The sequence below is a fragment of the Moschus berezovskii genome, chromosome 23, assembly GCF_049115385.1.
Source record: "Moschus berezovskii isolate FMDL1 chromosome 23, NW_MosBer_1.0, whole genome shotgun sequence".
NCBI lineage: Eukaryota > Metazoa > Chordata > Mammalia > Artiodactyla > Moschidae > Moschus > Moschus berezovskii.
The window spans coordinates 28,835,803-28,857,797 of NC_142482.1; the positions used below are offsets into that span (position 1 = coordinate 28,835,803).

General features: G+C 53.8%; 2 protein-coding genes across 5 annotated transcripts in view; both read left to right on the forward strand.

Moving 5' to 3' along the window:
• Nucleotides 1-1,560: 1,560 nt before the first annotated feature.
• Nucleotides 1,561-9,236, forward strand: SRF (serum response factor). 2 transcript variants are annotated; one of them, XM_088831378.1, is made up of 8 exons: nt 1,561-1,730; nt 2,079-2,532; nt 4,277-4,543; nt 5,586-5,847; nt 6,399-6,518; nt 7,561-7,752; nt 8,071-8,147; nt 8,373-9,236. In XM_088831378.1, the coding sequence occupies exons 1-8, from the start codon at nt 1,576-1,578 to the stop codon at nt 8,466-8,468; spliced, it is 1,623 nt and encodes a 540-aa protein (XP_088687504.1). In that variant the 5' UTR covers nt 1,561-1,575; the 3' UTR covers nt 8,469-9,236. The 2 variants fall into 2 exon arrangements, with proteins under 2 accessions (XP_088687504.1, XP_055261931.1); XM_055405956.2 differs by lacking the exon at nt 1,561-1,730 and having other exon boundaries at nt 1,756-2,532.
• A 2,090-nt stretch (nt 9,237-11,326) lies between these two features.
• The window catches only part of CUL9 (cullin 9), a 35,038-nt gene continuing 24,369 nt past the window's right edge, over nt 11,327-21,995 (forward strand). For all 3 annotated transcript variants that reach the window (XM_088831377.1, XM_055405953.2, XM_055405954.2), the window contains exons 1-9: nt 11,327-11,443; nt 13,137-13,740; nt 14,297-14,451; nt 14,788-15,300; nt 15,801-15,936; nt 16,086-16,279; nt 16,562-16,973; nt 17,391-17,583; nt 21,134-21,341. In XM_088831377.1, coding sequence (XP_088687503.1) covers nt 13,146-13,740; nt 14,297-14,451; nt 14,788-15,300; nt 15,801-15,936; nt 16,086-16,279; nt 16,562-16,973; nt 17,391-17,583; nt 21,134-21,341 — 2,406 coding nt within the window. In that variant the 5' untranslated portion in view covers nt 11,327-11,443; nt 13,137-13,145. The remainder of the gene's footprint in view (nt 11,444-13,136; nt 13,741-14,296; nt 14,452-14,787; nt 15,301-15,800; nt 15,937-16,085; nt 16,280-16,561; nt 16,974-17,390; nt 17,584-21,133; nt 21,342-21,995) is intronic.

Sequence of the window (21,995 nt, forward strand, 5' to 3'; positions counted from 1 at the left end):
ATATTTGTGCATGTATGTATGTATATATACACACAATATCTCACAAATCTTGAACATACTTAATTTCAGTATTTTTCAAAGTCTTGGATTTTAATTCACAGTAAGATATGCAGTTGACATTGTTATCTAGTACACACACATTGAACCGTATGAAATCGACAGTATCCCACCGTTGACCTATAAAATGGCAACTTTATATTGTTCAAACTAAAAATAATGCAAGAGAAGTTTTACACCATAATATTTACTCTTTTTTTTTGTGAGCCCCACTAAATTAATAATAATTTACATGCTGGCTGCAGTATACTAAATATACATATCACTACCACTTGATTCACCACCAACTGATTTAGTCTTTACAGTAAATTAAAGTGAAAATCATCACTCTCTCCCATCCCCTTAAACATAAGGTGATTACATCACCACTTGGACCACCACTGCACTTTAATCTGTATCTCATCTAATCTTTATTAAGAACTTCGAGGGATGGGTACCAACACTGAAGTCATGTGGAGTTTGGAGAGGTCAAACACTTGTTTCCAGGCACAGGGCTAGGAAGAGGCAGCTATAAGACTTTAATAATTTCTGTAATAGTGAAGTTCAAGCTACTTTAACTGCCTTGTGGCTAAGAACCAGACCCAGACTGTAAACCTGGGTTTTGCAGCACTCCAGTCTAACTCCCCCCACCCCCTTCTATGGACTTGACTTGGTTTTTAAGAAAAGGGTGTGTGTGTGTGTGTGGTGCGCGTGTGTGCCCTTGCTTGCTTAAACTTTCTGCTCCGCTACACTTTTTTCCCAGGCCTCTGCACTGGCTGGGGGTGGGCTTTATCCCTGGGACCACCCCCTCCCCCAGTCCAGCCCGCAGCTGGAAGTCTTCACAGATCTTCATCTCTCCTCCCTGCCCCCATTGGCGACCGGGAGGCCGACTGTCTCTCCGGGTCTTTTCCAGATGTACGTCTGCCAAAGATCCCCGCCCCCCGCAACCAGTATAGAGAATGATGAATGAGGACAGGGGAGCCGTCCTGGTGGGAAAGTGTCGTCGCCTTGAAAAGAGAGGGAAAGGGAAAGGAAGTGGTTGGGGGGAGGGGAATTGGTGGAGCCGAGGGGCTGCGCGGTGCGACAAGTCTGGACAGCGAGGACCCAAGCCCCCTCTGCTCGGCCAGTAACGCTGACTCCCTCAGGAAGTCTTGGGGAAGTGCTCTAATCCCTGTACTCCCTGGGAATTTGGGCTGCATATAATTTACTGCAATCCGCACAATCCACTGAGGGACTATCCCAGTGTTGGCTTCCAGCCCTTGCAGCGCCGAGTTCCCGGTGCGGCTCCCTCTCCTCCGCAAGACTGCGCTCGAGTGCTCTTCCAGGCTTCCTCTTTGCAGGTTCCTCCCAATTCTCTCCACCATTCTCCGGCCAGGGGGCGGAGTCGTACCTCCTCTCCTGTTCCTTTAAGAGGCGTCGGCTCCTCCCCTTTTGGAGTCGCCGTCTGACGCGGGATGACAGCAGCGAGTTCGGTATGTCTATGCAAATAAGCGCCCCGTGTGGGCCAATGGGGAGCGGAGGTGCCGGAACCGCGGACCAATGGGGCGGGGGTGCAGGGGCTCACCATATAAGGAGCGGCCTCGCCATAAAAGGAAACATTGTATCTCTTTATATGGGGGGAAGGGTCGGGGGATCCCTCGCCGCCAGCGCGTGGTCCCGGCCCCCTCCACCCGCCGTCTCGGCCGCGGCCGGCAGCCCCTGCCCCACGGGGGACGCTGACGGCCGCCCGGCGCGCCGCCCTAGCGTACGGACAGGGGGCGCTCCGCGCGGCCTGGGGCAACCCGGGCCAAAGGGGCAGGAAAGTGAGGGCCCAGGTCGGCCCGGGCGTGCAGGGGCCCCGGGTTCGCAGCGGTAGCGGCGGCAGCGATAGCGGCATTAGCAACAGCGGGAGCACCGGGTTGAGCCGGGAAGCCGATGGCGGCGGCGGCGGCGGCTCCGATTCCTCGCTGACTGCCCGTCCGTCCTCCTGCATTGAGCGCCATGTTACCGAGCCAAGCTGGGGCCGCGGCGGCGCTGGGCCGGGGCTCAGCCCTGGGGGGCAGCCTGAACCGGACGCCGACGGGGCGGCCGGGCGGTGGAGGCGGCGGGACTCGAGGGGCTAACGGGGGCCGGGTTCCCGGGAACGGCGCGGGGCTCGGGCCGGGCCGCCTTGAGCGGGAGGCTGCAGCAGCAGCGACAACCACCCCGGCGCCCACCGCGGGGGCCCTCTACAGCGGCAGCGAGGGTGACTCGGAGTCGGGCGAAGAGGAGGAGCTGGGCGCCGAGCGGCGCGGCCTGAAGCGGAGCCTAAGCGAGATGGAGCTCGGTGTGGTGGTCGGTGGGCCCGAGGCGGCGGCGGCGGCCACGGGGGGCTACGGGCCGGTGAGCGGCGCGGTGAGCGGGGCCAAGCCGGGTAAGAAGACTCGGGGCCGCGTGAAGATCAAGATGGAGTTCATCGACAACAAGCTGCGGCGCTACACGACCTTCAGCAAGAGGAAGACGGGCATCATGAAGAAGGTACCGGGCTGGGAGGCTGGCCGGCCAACGGGAGCCCGGGAGGGTGGGGACGCGTAAGGGGAGCCCGGAAGGAAGGCAGAGCCGAGGCGGAGGTGAGAGGCTGCGAGTCCGCAGGAGGTGTGTGGGAGGGGTTGACTGTTGCCCCGGGAGGGTGAAAGGGGAGGGGCCGCCAGGGAAATATGGGGAGAGGGGAGATGCAGCGAATGTCCGGAAAAGAGAGGAAAGGCGCCGAGGTGGGAGTGACGGGCGCGAGAGAGGAACCCGGCCCTTGCAGAGCGGAGGAGTGAAAAGTGGTGATGGGAGGCTACGGGGCTCCCGGGGAGGTGGTGAATGAGACCGGGGGGTCAGTAGGTCCAGTGCTCTCTGGTGTTCCGGGGAAGGCGCCGGAAAAGCAGGGAACAGATGAGAAGGTATGGGGGCGAGGAGGCTGGAGCTGTATAACAACAATGAGCGAACATGTGTGGGAGGAAGGTGGGCATCGCTAGAGTGGTGTTGGTTGGAAGGACGGGCAGGGCTGATGACCAAATGGGGCTCAAGAACCCCAGTTAAGGGAGCAGGGCAGGAAAACGGATGCTACCCTGAGCATCAGAAACCAAGTCCTGCAGTGGCCATGGGTCTTCGTGCATCTACTGGAAGCCGGCACACTCCCTGCAGGACAGGCCTCAGAACCATTTGCCCTTGGGATAAGTGGGATTTCCAGCTCTAGGGAAAAATCGGTGCACGGAGTTTGGGAAGAAGGTTTGCAGAGGTACCTAGCAATGCCTCCTCTTCTAGCCGATTATCCAGTGAAAAGAATGAGGAAAGGAGTCATCTTTGGGCTATAGAAGATATGGGAAGGGATGGAAGCAGAGGAACTGGGAAACAAGAAGCTCGAACTCTGGAAACATTGGCTGGTGTTTATATCCATCCCATATAGAAACCAAGGCTGCTTCCAGTGGGTTGTGAAACTTTATTGGGAGTGAGGATACCACCTATGGGGCCATCCTTGAAGGCCCCTTCCTAGATTTATGGCAGGGTCAATTCAGCCGCTGAGTCAATGTCTGACTCTTTGTGACCCCAGGGACTGCAGCACACCAGGCTTCCCTGTCTATCACCAACTCCCGGAGCTTGCTCAAACTCATGTCCATCGAGTCGGTAAATGGCAGGGTAGTAGTTGCTAATCTAGCTGCCATCTCCCATCACTCCAGACACTGTTGCCTCCAGACAAAGAAAGTGAAAAGGGGGAGCTGAGTCTTATAGAGCAGGACAAAATGGCAACAGGTTAGTGCCTGTGCAGTTTCTGGAAAGAAATATGGGACATTTAGAGTTTAGGTGGCTCCTTATCCCTGACATCTATGTAACACTCAGTGTAGTAGCGACTTCATCCTGGTCCCTGTGATGGTGAGGAGGTGGTGGGAGCCATCTCTTCGTGACGCTCTGGCACCAAGCTGTAGTGAGGAGCAGCTCCCTGGGCCACTCTGTGTCTGCTGAGGTTATATGCTCTGTCACCAGGAGCTGTGACTATTTGCTTGGGGTATCTGCTGGTCAGTGGGGCTGTTCCTCAAAGGAGGGGCATGGGGTTTTTCTACTCTTAAGCTAACCTTCAGATATCCTTCAGGCAGGGCCCCCTTAGAGTCACTGGAGAGGAAGGTCATTATGAGAGTGGGAGCTTGAGATCACTGTGTACTTCCCTCTTTCCTACTAGCCAAGGAAAGTAGCGATTAAACATTTTGCTGTTCTACCCATCTCCTCCCCCCATCCCCAGGCCTATGAGCTGTCCACGCTGACAGGGACACAGGTGCTGTTGCTGGTGGCCAGTGAGACAGGCCATGTGTATACCTTTGCCACTCGCAAACTGCAGCCCATGATCACCAGTGAGACTGGCAAGGCACTGATTCAGACCTGCCTCAACTCGCCAGACTCTCCACCCCGCTCAGACCCCACCACAGACCAGAGAATGAGTGCCACCGGCTTTGAAGAGACAGACCTCACCTACCAGGTGTCGGAGTCCGACAGCAGTGGGGAGACCAAGGTGTGTTTGGGTCTTCTGTCTGAGGGGCAGGAAGGGAAGGGACCTGACCAGCAGAGAGGGGAAGAAAGGGTCTTTCTCCCTTAGCCTGGACAGGTGGATAGGTGCCTACTGATGTGGAGGGGAGCCGCGTTAGTGCTCCGCATCTTAGGGTACAGGTGTCCATCCTTGCTATCCTGACAGGAGGCCGGCCCCCTAGATAAGCGGGCGGCCTCCGTGCCCATATAAGGCCGGCTCCGGCTCCACGCCGGCCTCCCGCCTGCAGCCCGCCTGCCTGGCAGGGCTCTTGCATTCCTCCCGCCAGCTGTCTCCCTGCTGGGGGCGGGGGCGTAGCTTAGCCCTGCCCTCCTGGCTGACTGGGTCGCCCGGGAATAGGAAGGGAGCACTTATAGGTTCCAGGGTCCTGGGAAGCCAGCACTGTCAGCAGGCCGGCTGATTGGCTACGCTGGAGACTACCTTACTAGCCAGTCGCCTGCCTCTTCAGGATGTCCGGGCCTGCGCACGTTAGGGAGTGTATTCACTCGGCTGTTCGGGATGCCGGCCCTGGTTACGCCTCCCCCTTCCTTTTCCCGGTAAGGAGAAGGGGCGGGGCTTCCTCGTCTTACTGCTCTCGGGAGCTCCACCTTCCGGGTGGCCCTTCACGAACTGGCCAGTCGGAGGGAGCGGTACTGTTTGCCTTAGCAACGCCTCCGCCAATCAGGGCTTCGAGCTCCACCGCTTAGCCAACGTCCCGCGCTGACCCACCTCCAGGATCTGAGCCCCCTTCAGTTCTCTGGGCTTGGTTCTCAGCTCGTGGCTTTCTCCTTCTTCTTCTAAGGACAAAGTTTCCCTGAGGGGAGAGTCCGTGTTCTAGACTCCCCAGTCATTTAGTCGTAGGGTTAGTTTATTCCCAGGACATTTTGCTGAATGAATAAAGTCTTTGGTGCTTCATTGCCAGACCCCTCAAGATCGCTCTCAAACCCTAAGTTCCCTGAAAAACTGAAAAACCTATCTCAGAAGCAGAATCAGGGAGAGGCTCACCACTCCATCTTTACTCTGGGTGTAGGATACACTGAAGCCGGCGTTTACCGTCACCAACCTGCCGGGTACCACCTCCACCATCCAGACAGCACCCAGCACCTCTACCACCATGCAAGTCAGCAGCGGCCCCTCCTTTCCCATCACCAACTACCTGGCACCAGTGTCTGCTAGCGTCAGCCCCAGCGCTGTCAGCAGTGCCAACGGGACTGTGCTGAAGAGTACAGGCAGCGGCCCCGTTTCCTCCGGAGGCCTCATGCAGCTGCCTACCAGCTTCACCCTCATGCCCGGTGAGTCACAAGGGGAAAACTGAGCATTCTTAGAGTGGGTTTAGGGCTGGTGCAAGGAGAATGTCTTTTCTTACTCAGGAGGGTGGACAGGGACCAGAGCCTGAGAGAAGCCTCTTATGTCCCATTGGTAGGCATGCCCCTCCCCCCGGGACTTCAACTGTCCTTGTCAGTAAATTTCCACCATACACTCGGGCCTTGCCTAGCAAGCCCAGCCCTGTGCCCCCACTGCCACAGGGACAGGAGACATTCTGCCACTTCCCTACCTTGACTAGAAGGCAGATCGTGTCCTTGATGGATGGGTGCCTGCTCCTGTGTCAACCAAAGAGGGTAGAGGCAGGGTCTGGGGCAGGGGAAAGAGGGAAGGGCAAGAACAGAGTATGGAACCCCTGGAGATAAGCTTCTGGACCTCAGGGGCCTCTTTGGCTCTCAGGAAGGATGGTGATGGGAGTTGGGGATAGAATGTCAGCCCCTGGGCCTGGGGGTGTTTGAGGGAGCTTGGTGAAGGTGGTGGTGGGTAGGACAGAGCACGAGTAAGTCTCTGTGTCTTACAGGTGGGGCAGTGGCCCAGCAGGTCCCAGTGCAGGCCATTCAGGTGCACCAGGCCCCACAGCAAGCGTCTCCCTCTCGCGACAGCAGCACAGACCTCACGCAGACCTCCTCCAGCGGGACAGGTATAGCTTGAAACTCTGTCACCTCCCTGCCCTGCCTCATTCATGAAACCTAGCAGCAGGTGCCCAGGATTATCCATCCTGTATCTAAGGTCAGCAAATTTCTTAATGTGGAGACTGAGGTTTTTGGGTTAACGCTTTCCCTAATCCTTATGAGAAAGTCAGGTGAGGATGGCTGGTTTAGAATCCTGCCCTGCAGTGGGGCTGCGGATTTCAGGAAGAAATTGGGGACCATTGAGGCCACTCTCCTTCTCACTCAGGTGAAAAGCCTGAGGCCCTGAAAGAAGTTCCTTTCCCACAGACACACATTTGCTCAATTGCCAGGAAGGATTTACAGAGCAGTTTTCTCGTTGTGGGAGGGTATCCTAGCTTTTGAGTAATCATAAGTCCCCTCCATGTCTCTAGTCATTTTAGAAATGATGATACACTTTCAAAATAAAATTACTTTGAAGTTCTTGTTAATCACAACCCTGTTACACAAAGTTTGGTCTGTGGAAGGAGGACCAGCATCGCCTGGGAGCTTGATAGAAATGCAGACTCTCAAGCCTCACCCCAAACCTACTGAATCAGAATCTGCACTTTTAACAAGATCCCCTGGTGACTGTACGCACATTAACATTGGAGAAGTGCTTGTTTAAAAGCTGGTTCTGTAAGCCACATGTTGAAGAGGGATGAGGAGTAAGAACAGATGAGAAAGGGGATGGAGGCTCTCTCTCAGAGAACAGTATCTGAGTCTCCTTGGCTTGGGTCAGTCATTGCAGTCTTTGTTTTTCCCAGGGCCTTGGGGTCTTGGAACAAAGCAGATAGATAATCGAATAGAACGATATGATAGGATACACTGAAAGGTTGGTGCGGTTGTATTCAAGAAAAAAATAAGGCTTTTCTCAGTCAATGACAGGGAACAGAGGAAGGAGCTTTGTCTAGGTTTCGACCTGGGAAATGGCAGGAGGGCTCTGGAGGCCTGGAGTTCCTGGGGGGTGGGATGGGGGCTCTCAGTCAGCACCAGTGCCGACCTCCCTGACGCGTGTCTGTCTGTGTTTGCCAGTGACGTTGCCTGCCACCATCATGACGTCATCTGTGCCCACAACTGTGGGCGGCCACATGATGTACCCCAGCCCCCATGCGGTGATGTATGCGCCCACCTCGGGCCTGGCTGATGGCAGCCTCACTGTGCTCAATGCCTTCTCCCAGGCGCCATCCACCATGCAGGTGTCCCACAGCCAGGTCCAGGAGCAAGGTGAGTCAGGGGCAGGGCTGCAGAAAGGAGGACCATTTCCTCCCTCTCACACACACACACTCACATGCCTCCCCTCAATTCACATGCACACACTCACACATACCCAGACCAGATGCTCACACATATACATGTATGTATACACACACAGATGCTTCCACACGCACTCGAACACCCACACTCACATGCACACTTGACACATTTGGACACTTACCTCTGAGACTGACCCAGACAACTTGTGCACTTATCATCACACCTCCAAGATCTGGAAGTTTCTCTTGAGCAAGTGATTTGAGTCTCTCCTGTGGTTATCTCACGCAGGTGGCGTCCCCCAGGTGTTCCTCACAGCACCATCTGGGACAGTGCAGATCCCAGTTTCTGCAGTTCAGCTTCACCAGGTAGGTGGGGGCACCTTCCATTCTAGCCAGCCAGCCTCTTATTTATCTTGACTTGAGGGATTTTATTATGGGGTCATCCAAGCCAAGATCCTTAGCTGGGAGGCCTGTCCGTTTTCCTAGTCAGGCCTGGGTGGTGGGCAGGTGGGCAGGCAGGCAAGGGGCAGCCTGAGCTGGCCGGTCAGTTCCAGCCTCCCACCTCCTCCTTACACACCCCCTTCCCTCCAGATGGCTGTGATAGGGCAGCAGGCCGGGAGCAGCAGCAACCTCACCGAATTACAGGTGGTGAACCTGGATGCCGCCCACAGCACCAAGAGTGACTGATCCGCCCTGCCGCCCTGGACAGATGGCCCAAGGGACGGCACCACTTATTTATTGTTGCCTTTTCACGTTTTCTTTACACACATGTTGACGGGCCGCAGGAGGGAGGTGGGGAGGAGCGTGGGCAGCCACAGGACTGAGCCCTCTCACTCCAGCCAAAGAAATGGGCCAGCCTGCCCTCCACCCCGGCCTCCCGCCCCCTCCCCCCCAGCTCCGCCTCCCATTTCTGTCGCTGGTGGGGCTGCCCTCCCTCCTCAGACTCCCCTTGCCAGCTTGGCTCCATGTTTGCCATGAGTATTAGCTTACCCGATGGGACCGTGCCCCCCACCACCACCACACACACAGGTCTCTGTGGGACTAGGCACTGTGTCCCCCTGAGGAAGCAGCCAGGGAGCGCCTCGCCCCAGTCTCCTTGCTGACCCCATGTCAGCACTGTGTCTGCCACAGGCTGGGTCAAAAGAGCCCGCCCCCTGCCCCTCAGGGAGCCAGCTGGGGAGATGGGGCTTCTTCCCTCAAGCCGTGCCCGTGGCCCCTACAGCTCCTGAGCAGCGGGGCCTGTGCGCCAGCACAGCAGATCCCCAGGGCGACCTGCCCTGCCCTGCTGCTCCCTTCGGAACTCCAGGGGCTGCTGGCTTGGAGGGAACCACCCGTGTTCCCTCTCCCCTTGTCTTCCCCCCTCTCCTCCCAGCTGCTTTACTTAAAGTTGATTTTGAACTTTTTATTTGAGGAGACGAAGTGAAAACAAATCTATAAATATATATTTTTAAAATATTTAACTTTTTTTTATGGCGTTTTTCTCGTCCCCCTCCCTGCCCAAGCTCCCCTTCCCTGGGGAGCCCTGAGGCTCCCCAGAACTGGCTGGGCCTCTGGGGACAGAGCCACCCCATGAGCTTGGGGCTCGCCAGTGTGGTGGGGGAGACTGCCCGGTCCTGGGTTGTTTCCAGGAGAAAACCGGGGGAGGGGCCCTCAGGCCATGCCCCAACGGGGTGGGGAGGGTGACCCACAGCTCTGGGCCTCTTTTTGCCCTTCAGAGCTGTTGCTAGGGAGAGGGAAGAGGGAGACCAAATGTGGGTGGGGGGTGGGAGGGTGTCAGAGGCAACTGACTTCATTTGTGCCACATGCATGGGCATTGCAGCCTTGTGCGCCCCCAGGCCTGCAGCTGCCTGGGGCCCAAGTTGCAGTGAGCAGGGTGGGGTCTGGGAGGGGGCGAGAGGCAGGATTGGGGGGCTGAAGAAATGGGAGCAGCTCTTGGGCTGAGTGTGGGGTTAGGGGAGCCAGAAATGGCAACTCTCCCAGGGAGTGAGCAGCTACTGTAACTTTTTAAAATTAAGACAAAAAGCCTTGAAGAAAATGACTTTATTTTTCTAAGTGTAACCTCAGTATTTATGTAATTTGTACAGGGGCCGTGCCCCACCCCCTCTGCCCACTTTGGGGTAGATCTTGAGGGTGGGCCAACATAGAGGGAGGGTCTTTTACCCTGTGTCAGAGCCTACCTTCACCACCTGTATCAGAGAGGGAGCTTTTTCAGAACAGGGCAGTGGGGAGGTGGGTGGAGTTTTATTAACCCCTTAGGTCTGCCTTGAGTTAGGAACAAGCCTGCTTCTGTGATTAGGTGAAGGGGTGGGGGAAGTTTATACACACAGCCTAGTTATCATGGGGACGATTTGCCGACATATTTGAGAACCTCCGGACCTCTAACCCCCTTTGCTGTCTTGCCCCAGTTTGGGGTGCCAAGATGGAAGCCATCTTTCTGGCTTTCTCCAGAAGATAGCAGGGGGCTTATGGGTGGCTTATAGATTGGGGCATGGCAAATTAGGGGTCAGAGAGTGGGGGAGCTTGGGACTCAGGTCTGCAACTGCCCAGCCCCTTTTCTCTGCTGTTTTCACTCCACCATCACTCACTCACTCCCTCTCCCTCACACTGAGGAGGAGACCTTGATGAATTCCTCCTCTCTTTCCCACAAAAGACAGACCCAGTGAGTGAATCAGGCAAAGTGCTTATAATGTGTGTTGTGTGAGCGTGGCCTTGGGAGAACATGCGTGCGTCAAGGATGAGGTGGCATTTTTATGTGCAGCGACCCTTGGTGTTTCCCTTCCTTGGTGGCTCTGGGGTGTGTGTGTGCGCGTGTGTGCCTGAGTGAATGTGTGTGTGCGAATGTGGGGTGTGTATGTTAGTGGTTTCTACTTCCCCTGGGATGCTGACCCAGGAATAGTGGACATGGTCACAGTCCTATGTACAGAGCTTTCTTTTGTATTAAGAAAAAAAATACTCTTTCAATAAATGTATCATTTTTGTGCACAGACTGTGGGGTCTTTGCCTTTGTTTTCCCATATTGGAGGGAGGGAGATATGAACACAAACGTTCTGAGAAACAAGCGTCTTGTTTAATGAAACGCAAAGGGGTGTTTGGGCTGTTGAAGTCTACTGATTTGACTTAAGGAACACATCGGGGGTGATGGTTAGAGCCTTTATCTTCAGCCCCAGCTGTGCTAGGTGCTTAGGTCAACACAGAGAGAAGCAATTTTAATTAATTAATTAATAGGAAAAAGAACGCAACCAATCCAAAGCCGCGGGTATGGGAAACTCACGGCCACGTGACCTAGAGCAAACTAAGAGGACAGCCCTAGGATGTGAGTATGTGTTTCGCTGGGAGACGAAGAAGGCAGACCCAGTAAAGGGCAGGGAGGGCTTCCAAGCCGATACTGGAACGGAAAGGGTGGCCTACGGCTGCGCGGAAACGGGCCACGCTACAGCGACCCCGAGCCTCCGCGGGCAGCGCGCCCCCAGGCGCGGGTACTACGCATGCTCCGCCGGCGCACGGTGCCGCCGCCGCGCTCGGCTGTGAGCCGCGGTGGGACCCGTAGCCGCCCGGCCGCGCGCGCGCAGGCGGCGTGACCCGGAAGGGAGCCCGGAGGAGGCGGGGCCGGCACTGCGGGAGCGGCGCCGGGCCCCAGCGAGGGCCGAGCCGGGAGGTGGGAGGTGAGCGGAGAGTTCTGCGCCCTCCCCGCCCCTGCCCCGTCCCTTCCCCGGCCCCTTGCCCACCCTCCGTGGCGCTGACGGCAGGAGCCCGGTCTTGCCGAGAGTCGCTCGGTCCGGTCGGCCCCCCGCCTCCTCCGCCCCCCAGGCCCGTTCTCGCGGCGGGTGCGGGCCTCCCCCGCCACCCCTGCTGGCTTGCAAGCTCGGGCCTGACTTGCCACTTTCGCCTACCTGCTGCCTCATCCCCGCAACCAAGACCTCGCCTCCGCATCTCAGTTTACTGCTCCTGTTCTGCAGCCCTTCCTCTCCCCTATTTAGGCCTTTCCGATTGTGTTACTTCATCCGGCTCATCAGTTGTCCATCGCACATCACTTGGTCACCTCCCTGTCTTGCGCTCCTCCCCACCCCGCCGCATGCTATCTGGACCCCTACCCGCTTCGAGAGCCACATCCCGTCTTTCCCCTCCTCTTCAGGTTTCTTCTGCTCTCATCCTCTGTCCCTGTCCCACAACATGACCCCTGCTGTCATCACCATTTCTTCATTTGGGTTTGCTATCCGTTCTTGTCCTCACCATTCCCTGTTGCCCCTACACTGCTTCATATCTTTCCCTGATCACTAACATAGCCGTCACTTCGCACGTACTTATAATCTTATTCTGACACATTAGCGTTCTACTTACCTGGGGACTGCTCCTACCTTCTCCCTCGCTAAGAATAATAGTATTAGATTCTGTTTACGGAGCACTCTGACTGTATGCTAGAGGCTCTTCTGAATGCTTTATATATGTGATCATAGTAAGTTTTTATGACAATTTTGTAAGCTGGGTTTAAATATTATTATCTTGCAGAGGAGAAAACTGAGGTTAGAGAGTAAATGACTTGTCCAAAAGTATGCATATAAGTGAAGGAGCCAGAATTCACAGTCCCATTTATCTGAGTCTGTACTGTATTGCCTCTCTTAATACCTCTACTGTCTCCTGACCGCATTGCCTACCCTTCAGCTCCGTGATTATTACCTCCATCTAGATCTATGTAACTTAGACCCTTCCCATACATGCAGCATAAGGGCAGGGTGCGACTTGGTTTTTTTCCTCCCATAATTTTATTTGGATCCCTACTCCCCTTTCCCTTTCCCAATGTTCTCATACCTTTTTCTCATCCAGTCATCTGCCTCCTTTAGTCTCTCTTCTTAATATCTGCCATGACCCAACCCTTTATACCCACATTCCCGCTTTAACCTGTCATTTTTGCTCCCTGTCCTGCCCCTTCCCCGTCCTGACTTTCCTGACTTGTTCTGGCCCCACTATCACAGGCTGCTGTCCTACCTGCTCACCCATGTCATCCTTCTGAGTCCTGATCTGTACCCCTCAGCCACCCTCCTGTTCTGCCCAAATTGTCCTGATTAACCATCAGCTCTTTTTCTTATCTTGCTTTCTAGTCTTGTAATTTCTTCCATTCCGGGAACCTTTTCATTTCCTTCTATCGCTGTTTTTCACTCCGTTCTCCTTCTCTTACAAATCCCAAAGTGTGTTTAGGTTATTTATTCCACCCTATCCTTGGCCTTTTCTCTTTGGCCTCCAAATTCCATGCAGCCTACCAATCACCCCCCACCCTGTCTACACCTCAAAGTTCCACCCCCTTCACGTAGGTTTTTCTCTTTCCCACAATGCCTCTGTCTCTCTTCTTGTGTGTCCCAGGAAGTCAGGATGGTGGGAGAACGGCGCACTGGGGACCTCATGGTGCCCTTGGGGCCCCGGCTGCAGGCATATCCCGAAGAGCTCCTTCGACAGCGGCCTGGACAGGATGGGCATCCTGAATACTTGATCCGATGGAGTGTCCTGAAGTGTGGGGAAGTGGGCAGAGCGGGTGTGGAGGAGGGCAAGGCAGAGCACATCCTCATGTGGCTGTCAGCCCCCGAGGTCTACGCCAGCTGCCCCATGCTGTTAGGGGAGCGGGCGTTGTCTAAGGGACCCCAGCACGAGACAGCTGGGGGTTCAGCAAGCTTTCCCCGAGACCCAGGCAGTCTGGATGACGTGGCCATGGGAGAGATGGAGGCAGACGTGCGGGCACTGGTGCGCAGGGCTGCCCGGCAGCTGGCAGAAGGTGGGACCTCGAGCCTCACGGCTGCTGTGCTTCACACCATCCACGTGCTCAGTGCCTATGCCAGCATCGGGCCCCTCACCGGGGTCTTCAGGGAGACGGGTGCCCTGGACCTACTCATGCACATGCTGTGCAACCCTGAGCCTCAGATCCGTCGGAGTGCCGGCAAGATGCTGCAGGCCCTGGCAGCCCACGATGCTGGTGAGAGACAGCCATGGGAAGAAGGGAGCCCCTGGAGAGGATGGGGCCACAGGAGTAAGAACAGGAAGAGGAGGGGTTTCCCAGCTCTGTAAGAGCACCTAGTATTTGGTAGACATCAGTTTCATTGCAGAGGGGAAAAAGTAGATGAATAAGCCGTCACAGGTGCTGAAACAGGATCGAACAATAGCACCTGGTTTAGCTGTCTATTCTCAGGGCAGTGGCAGAGAAGAAATTGGAATAAGTTTGTGTGTTCTGGTTGGAGATTTGTTAGTTGGTTGTGAAATCACTTTCATGGGTTATAACCAACGTGTTTTTTTTCACGTTAAACGTCAACTCGGAGCACGTAGGAGTGTAAGTTTTGTAGCGTGACGCTCATGTTTCCGTTTCACATAGTGTGCGCTCATGTCAGCTGACTGTGTGAAGTGTATCTGTTCCTGGGAGTGTCAGTCACAAGTTTGAAAGCCTCTGGGGTCTAGGATAGACAGTTTGGGGACAGGCAATGGGGAGAGGCGTAGTGGGGATTGAGGAGACGATCCGGATCCGGTGTGCATTACAGGGAGTCGGGCTCACGTCCTTCTGTCACTGAGCCAACAAGATGGCATCGAGCAGCACATGGATTTTGACAGCCGCTATACTTTGCTGGAACTGTTCGCAGAGACCACGTCTTCCGAGGAGCACTGCATGGCCTTTGAGGGCATTCACCTGCCTCAGGTACCCTTGGAGCTGTGGGGGAAAGGCTGTGTACAAGGGCCAGGGCATGATTTCTGAAAATGTGGTTCAGGACTGCACCAGCGCCAGGGCCACCTGGGGAACCTACTAAAATGAAGGTTCATGTTATCCTCCCCACTCAGAGTCTCTGAGATAAGAGAACCCAGGAGTCTGTGTTTTAAGACATTCCTTGGGTATTTCTTATGTAGGTCACAGTTTGGGAACTGCAGGTGTGGGGATGAGGCCTTTTATCTTTTTCTGAAGAGGCTCATGTGGAGGGAAAGGAGAGGGGTGAGAGCTGGGAGAAGAGGAAGTTACACCATGGACTGTGTCCTCCAGATCCCAGGAAAACTGCTCTTCTCCCTGGTGAAACGCTACCTGTGTGTCACTTCCCTGCTGGATCAGCTGAATAACAGTCCAGAGCAGGGGGCCGGAGACCGAGGCTCCCCAACCTCGAGGGAGGATTTGGGCCGGGAGAAGAGCCGGGGGCAGCGGGAGCTGGAGTTCAGTATGGCTGTGGGCAACCTTATCTCGGAGCTGGTGCGGAGCATGGGCTGGGCCCGGAACCTCAGCCAGCAGGGCACGTTGCCACCCCGGCCGACCCGGTCCATCTTTCAGCCCAGCATTTCAGGCCCCAGCCTTTTACTCCCCACCATCGTTGCGACCCCCAGGAGGCAAGGGCGGGCCTTCCGCCAGCGTGCTGAATTCTCCAGCCTTAGTGGCTACGGTGAGTACGTGCAGCAGACCCTGCAGCCAGGGATGCGAGTGCGGATGCTGGATGACTACGAGGAGATCAGCGCAGGCGACGAGGGCGAGTTCCGGCAGAGCAACAATGGCGTGCCCCCTGTGCAGGTGAGCAGGGCCGCCTCTGGGGGTCTGTCTGCATGGGGCATAGCTGGGGCTTCATGGTTTATGCTGGGGGCTCCGGCAGGCCACCCAGGGAGAAAACCCCCAGAGAACTGGAATGCTTTCAAGAGGATCAGTGATGGAGAGGGGGCTGTTGGAGGGCTGGGAAAATCTGGCAGGAGTGGGTAGGCTGTGAGGTCAAGGAGAAACTCCCTTAACCAGGAGGCAGAACTGATATATCCAGATATCCCCACCCCCAGCAGTGGGGTGGGCTCGGAGGGAGTGTGGGAGCAGAGGCCTTCTGGTTTAGGAAGAGAGGGGAAATGGGGCATGCCTTGGTCGGGGAAGGGAGCCTTGTGTGCTAGAGGTTCCCCAGGCCTAGCCCGGTGTGCCCCTGAGTGCTCCATGCCCCACGTCTGGATCTGTCTGTCCTCTCCAGCTTGCCCAGCACAGGGTTCTCAGGGCTGAGCCCTCTCTCATCTTCTGTCTCCTTTCCTCCACGCCAGGTCTTCTGGCAGTCGACGGGCCGTACCTACTGGGTGCACTGGCACACGCTGGAGATCCTGGGTCCTGAGGAGACTGCTGAGGACACGGCTTCAGCGGCTGCAGAGAAGGGGGCGGGGGCTGCTGTGTTGGGCACAGGTGAGCCCGGGAGGGGACAAGGACGCTGTGTCTGAACAGAGGAGGAGCAGGCGGAATACAGCCCTCTCAGGACCAGGAACTGTCCCAGACGTTCAGAAATCCATTCAGTCCCCCGGTGGAGGCTGAGGCCCCGGTGCCTGTCTCCCCAGCACTCCCCTCCTGGGACTGGAAGCCGGTGGACGGGCTCTACTCTTTGCCATACCTCCAGCCCGACCCTCAGAAGAACGAGAAACTGGGCTACCTGACCCAGACTGAGTGGTGGGAGCTGCTCTTCTTCATCAAGAAGTTGGACATATGTGAGCAGCAGCCACTTTTGCAGAGTCTGTGGGAGAACCCGGATGAGGTATTACACAAGAAATGCCTGGGAGGGTTTGGGGCGGGGTCAGAGTTGGGATTCTCTAAGGTAGTTCACCCTGCGGGACTGCCTAGGGGAGGGTGGAGTGAGGCTAGAGAGCTTAGAGGTTAGAGAACCAAGGAATCCTTCCCTGGGGATAAGGCAGAGGCTGGGAGGGTCTAGGAGGCAGGAAGTGTGCAAGGCACCAGTGGGAGGTGGCCCACCTCCTGTTACTGTCCCCAGGCCCTTGGTGTCTGCTCCTTCCTGAAGTACATGCCTTTCTGTCGGCAGAGCCTGGGTGAGAAGGCCCTGGGCGAAATCTCTGTGCCTGTGGCCACGGCAGAGGGTCTGCTGCAGGTTCTCAGGAATCGGTTTGAGGGCAGCACCCTCAACGACCTGCTCAACTCCCAGATCTACACCAAGTACGGGCTGCAGCCCGACACTCTGAGTGGCTCGTCGTCTTCACAAAGTCACTGTCACTCCAGTACCCCGGATCCTGGAGAAGAGTCTAAGTCAGAGCCCAACTTCTCAGAGGAGGAGACTGAGTCCCCCAAAGCGAAGGCCGAGCCCCTCAAGGCAGAGGCAGAGCCAGTCAAGGGAAAAACTGAGCCGCCCATGGCACAGAGCGATTCGCAGCTGTTTAACCAGCTTCTGGTGACTGAGGGGATGGCTCTCCCCGCCGGGATGAAGGAGGCAGCCAGTGGTGAGTCAGGAGCTGGGAGGGGAGGGCAGAGAGGTGGGAGCAAGTCCTGGGTGGCCCCCAGAGAAGTGGGTCGTCGGGGGGAAGGCACACTGTGGAGCAAGATTACTTCTGTGTGAGAAAGTGCCTTGGAAGCGTGCATCCATTTTCCTTCCTTGCACCTTGATGATGTACAGTCACTCACTGCTGCCTTTCTTCAGTGTCCCTGGAAAAGGAGAGTCTGTTTTCTAGAATACCGTCATCTTCATTGCCTGACAATCCCTCACACAGAGTTGGCAGCATTCTGGATGCAAGCTTCAGTAGTGAACAGGGTGTTCAAACGTCAGTAGGATAATCGGGCTTGACTGTCAGAGAGTTCCGAGGTGAAGATGCCACAGTTTGTTTTTTTTTAAGTCACCGCCTCTCCCTCACGACTTTCAGAAATGATTAGAGCCTTGCGGGGCCCTGGGCCGCGCAGCTCCCTGGACCAGTACGTGGCAGCAGTCGTGGCCACTGTGCAGATCTCCAGCTCGGACACCAGTCTGCAGCTCTCAGCACTCCGTGCTCTCTCCCAGGCCGTGGAGGAGGTCACGGAGCAAGACCACCCTCTGGTCCGTCCCGACAGGTTCCTGAGGTTAGAACCCTGGGGAGGGAAGTGGGGCTTAAGCTGTCAGTTGGGGGAAGATAGTGGTAGGGAGGAGGGAAAGAGCTAGGAGATCAAGAGTTAGAAAGGCTGGGGGAAAGAAGGGTCAACTTGAGGTGTAACTGATCAGGAAGGTGGGACTATGTGACGGTTAATATACTTGGAGCACATGTTCTGTGCCAGGCCCTTGTGCTTAAAGTTCTATAAGCATTCTCTCTTTAAATCCTCCCATCTCCAGAGGAAAACCTGATGCTATTCTTATCCACTGTGTGGGTCAGGGGACTGAGGCTTCGAGAATTTAAGTAACTCGCCCAGTATAATAGAATCAGGATTCAAATCGAGGTCCTTTTGGCTTTTGAGTATGTTTTTTTCTCCCTCTCTACTTTCTTCCTATTAAATTAAAAAATAATTAATGCATTAATTTGGCTGCATCAGATCTTAGTTGTGTCACACAGGGTCTTCGTTGCATCATGCAGGTCTTTCATGGACTCTAGTTTTGGAGCACAGGCTGAGTAGCTGTGGTTTGCAGGCTTAAAGCCCCTTGGCATGTGGGATCTTAGTTCTCCGACCAGGGATCAAACCCGTGTCCCCTGCATTGCAAGGCAAATTCTTAGCCACTGGACCACCAGGGAAGTCCCCTGAATTTTTTAAAAAATACATCTTAGTTACAAACAGTACCCCATTGCATTCTTATTTTAAAAGATCTAGAAGATGGAAAGTCAAAGTCCCATTTTACTGCTGTCGTCACACATCCTGGCACGTATCCTTCAGCCCTTCTAGAGGCTTATATTTGTTAGGGTGCTTTCTGCATTTGGGTGTTAGTATATGTGATCACACTCTGTATCTGCAGCTCTCTGCCTGCACGCAGCGTGTTTGCGTGCAGTATGTCTGTCCGCGTGGTGCTGCCTTGTTCTCACTGCTGCCTTGGACTCTGCAATATGATTATATCCAAATTCAAACGTAGCCTTATTCTGTAAAATTTTGTTTTGTTGAAGCATATAGTTGATTTACAGTGTTATGTGAATTTCTGCTCTACAGCATAGTGATTCATTTGTATATTCTTTTTCACATTCTTTTCCACCATCTTTTATTAGAGGATACTGAATATAGTTCCCTGTGCTATACAGTAGGACTTTGTAGTTTATCCATCCTATATATAACAGCTTGCAGCTGCTACTCCCAAACTCCCTGCCCATCCCTCTCCCACCCTCCTCCCCCATTTGGCAGCTACAAGTCTGTTCTCTCACATACAGTGTTCTGAGGGATCTATTTTTCCTCACATCTGCCAGCACTGGCTATTATCATTTTCAAAAATCTATCAGATTGACAAAATTTTAAAGTGATTGGTATCTTTTTGTCTTTAATTTCTTGAGAAATTAGGCATATTTGCATGCGCTTCTTGTATTCTCCTAGAAATATTCTTATCCTTTGCCCATTTTCTTACTGGGTCTTTGTCTTTTTTTTATTGATTTGCAGACATTCTGGATATTCATTCATTATTTCTGTTCCAAATATTGTCTTTTCTATAATCATATTTACTTTATTTTCTGAATATAAAGTAATAAATATGATCCCTATAAGAAAATGAAAATTATGAGGATAACGATCATCTGAAAAGCCTCTATGCAGAGATAGTCACTGTTAACATTTTGGTAAACATCCTTACGTATTTCTTTGTTTATTCATGTGCATCACCTTGATATATTAACTTGTTTACCATAAATCGGGGCTCCAGAGAGGGGGATATGTATTTACAATATGTTTGGTTCACATTGTAGTTGTCGTAAGGCCCGTGAGAGAAGACAGAAAGCAGCTCTACACAGGGAGGGACCATTGGTGTTGTGGCCGCTGGTCCCCGTCAGTACTTGGCAGGGTTATGGCTCTGTGGGCCCCAGGATCCCTGCACCTCCAGGCCTTGAAACCCCAAAACAAACCCTGTTGTCCAACACAAAAGGCAGGAATAAACACAGAACCTTCTCAGTGCTTTTATTTGCATTATTTCTCAGGATTTGTCTTTCTGTCCTCCATTCCTTCCTAGTTCCCAGAGCAACTTCGCCATCTCTGCCCAGGGGAGAAAAATGTTAGTCCAGCTTTTTTCCTCTTGAGACAGACGCTCACTGTAACCCAGGGATTCTGCAGGCACTGCTTCTTTCCCTTCAGATCTGCATTTTCACCTGACCCTTTCTGTAGCTTAAGTGCCACCAAGTTAAGACTAATATCTTTTATGTTGAACTTTTCGATTTTCATGCTGCTATCTTTTTCAACATTTTTTTTTTTTTAATGGTTCCTAGATTTAAAGAGGGTCTGTTCTATTCTGGGACTATAAAAATATTTCCTATACTTCCTAAAAATATCTGTGACTTTACATTTCACATATATTTTAAAATCTGTTTGCAGTCTATTTTTGCAAGTGGAGTGAAGCAGAGCTCCAACCTTCCTTTTTCAGATGGATAGCCACATGTCTCTGCCTAACGTTCTGCATGGTCCTTGCAGTCCTCACTTTCTGAGATGCTGCCCTTATCTCTCTTCTGATGTGTTCCTCTGTTTGGCTACCCTGTATTTCCAGAGTTTTAATTGTTTTAAGTTTTTATTTTGATAAGTAGTAGGCAAGTCTACAGTTATTTCTTTCCAGCCAGTCCTTGACTATTCTTGCTTGTTTTATTTTCTCTTTCTGTGCCTAAATCTGTCTTTTTTTTCCTCTTGATTTTAGTTATATTTTACGTCAGGATGCATCATCTGATATGCAACAATAATGAAATAGCTTATTCATAATAGAAACAAGCACATTTCAGTACAGGGTCTTTGTCAGCATAAGGCTGAGGGCAAGAGTATCCTGCAGGCTACCATACTCTTAGGCACTTGTCGGCTTGTCTTTTTTTTTTTTTTAAGATCTTTTGTAGACCAGTTGAAACATTTTTCTCTTGGTAAGGGCATTTTATTTATTTATTTTGGCTGAGCTGGGTCTTAGCTGCTGTGCAGACTTTTGTCTGTGGCCAGCAGGTGCTGCTCTCTAGTTGTGCATGGGATTCTCACTGCAGTGGCTTCTCTTTGTGGGGCACAAGTTTTGGGGTGCACGGGCTTCACTAGTTGCAGCTCCCAGGCTCTAGAACACGGGCTCAATAGTTGTGACTCTCGGGCTTAGCTGCTCCATGACCTGTGGGCTCTTCGGAGATCAGGGATCAAACCCGTGTTTCCTGCTGTTGGTAGGTGGATTCTTTACCACTGAGCCACCAGGGAAGCCCTGCCCTTTAAAAAAAAAAAATACCTTTTGGGCATTTTGATTTTACATTACGGTGAATTTATAGATTCATTTGAAAAGATGAACCAGAGCTCATCACCCTTTTGCTATATTGCCTACTCGATGAGGAGAAGAGCCTGAGACAGACAGACTGCAGAGGAGCGGGCAGCAGGAGGGAGCCTGAGGCGGGGAGGGTAGGATGGAGGGGGTGAGGGGGTTGGACTGGATCTTCATGGACAGGCTTGGACGGGCAGTCAGGTGAGACTCTTGGGATGGGAAACCCCAGCGTCTCTTCTCTCTCAGGGAGAAGCTGGTGAAGACGCTGGTGGAGCTGCTGACCAACCAGGTGGGAGAGAAGATGGTGGTGGTGCTGGCTCTGCGGCTTCTTTACCTGCTAATGACCAAGCACGAGTGGCGCCCACTCTTCGCCAGGGAAGGCGGCATCTATGCTGTGCTGGTCTGCATGCAAGAATATAAGACTTCCATCTTGGTGCAGCAGGCGGGGCTGGCGGTGAGTGGACCGGGCCTGGCGGTAGAGTGATGACCAGGGTGGGCAGGTCAGGGGTGGGCTCTGCTGGTCTTGAGGAGGTTCTCTGGTAATTCAGACAAGGAGGAGACATTGGGATGGGGGAGGTCCAGCTGGACAGTCCAGGAGACAAAACGCCTCTGTGGAGGCAGGGAGAAAGGTGTTTCTGAGAATGACTCCCAGGTTTAAAGTTGAGCAGCAGGGGTGGATGGAGTGGTCATTCGCTAGTGTGGAACTCTGAAAGAGGAAGAGATGTACAGAGAAAGTAATGTTGGATTTTTAGGTATGTTGACTTTTCCAGGGCTTTTTATTAACAACCGTGTCTGATTAAAGACACAATTTTTAGATGTGACAGAGTAATTTTTAGCCATTTTTTTCTGAGTGGTCCCAGAACACAGAAAATATCTCCTCACCAGATGTGGGTAAAGCCAAGCCAGCATTGCATTGCAGCCTTGCCAACCCTGGGCCCACGGAGTAGGGAGAAGAGGCCCTCATTCGGGGAGGAAGAGTCAGCTTCCTGAGTGCTGCAGACAGAGGATTGGGCTGCTGGGGAGGTCTGGGCAGTGTGTGCTCAGTTTAACCCGAGGCTGCCTGAGGGGACAGGCAGGCCCTGTCCGGAGCAGCTCTGAGCACGGATGC

What these genes read in the sequence shown, in the direction of transcription:
- SRF (XM_088831378.1), top strand. Translation starts at nt 1,576, where the DNA reads ATGGGGCGGGGGTGCAGGGGCTCACCATATAAGGAGCGGCCTCGCCAT. An exon ending in CGTCTCGGCCGCGGCCGGCA is followed by an intron (nt 1,731 to 2,078) that starts GCCCCTGCCCCA and finishes CCTGGGGGGCAG; the next exon opens with CCTGAACCGGACGCCGACGG. An exon ending in AGACGGGCATCATGAAGAAG is followed by an intron (nt 2,533 to 4,276) that starts GTACCGGGCTGG and finishes CCCCATCCCCAG; the next exon opens with GCCTATGAGCTGTCCACGCT.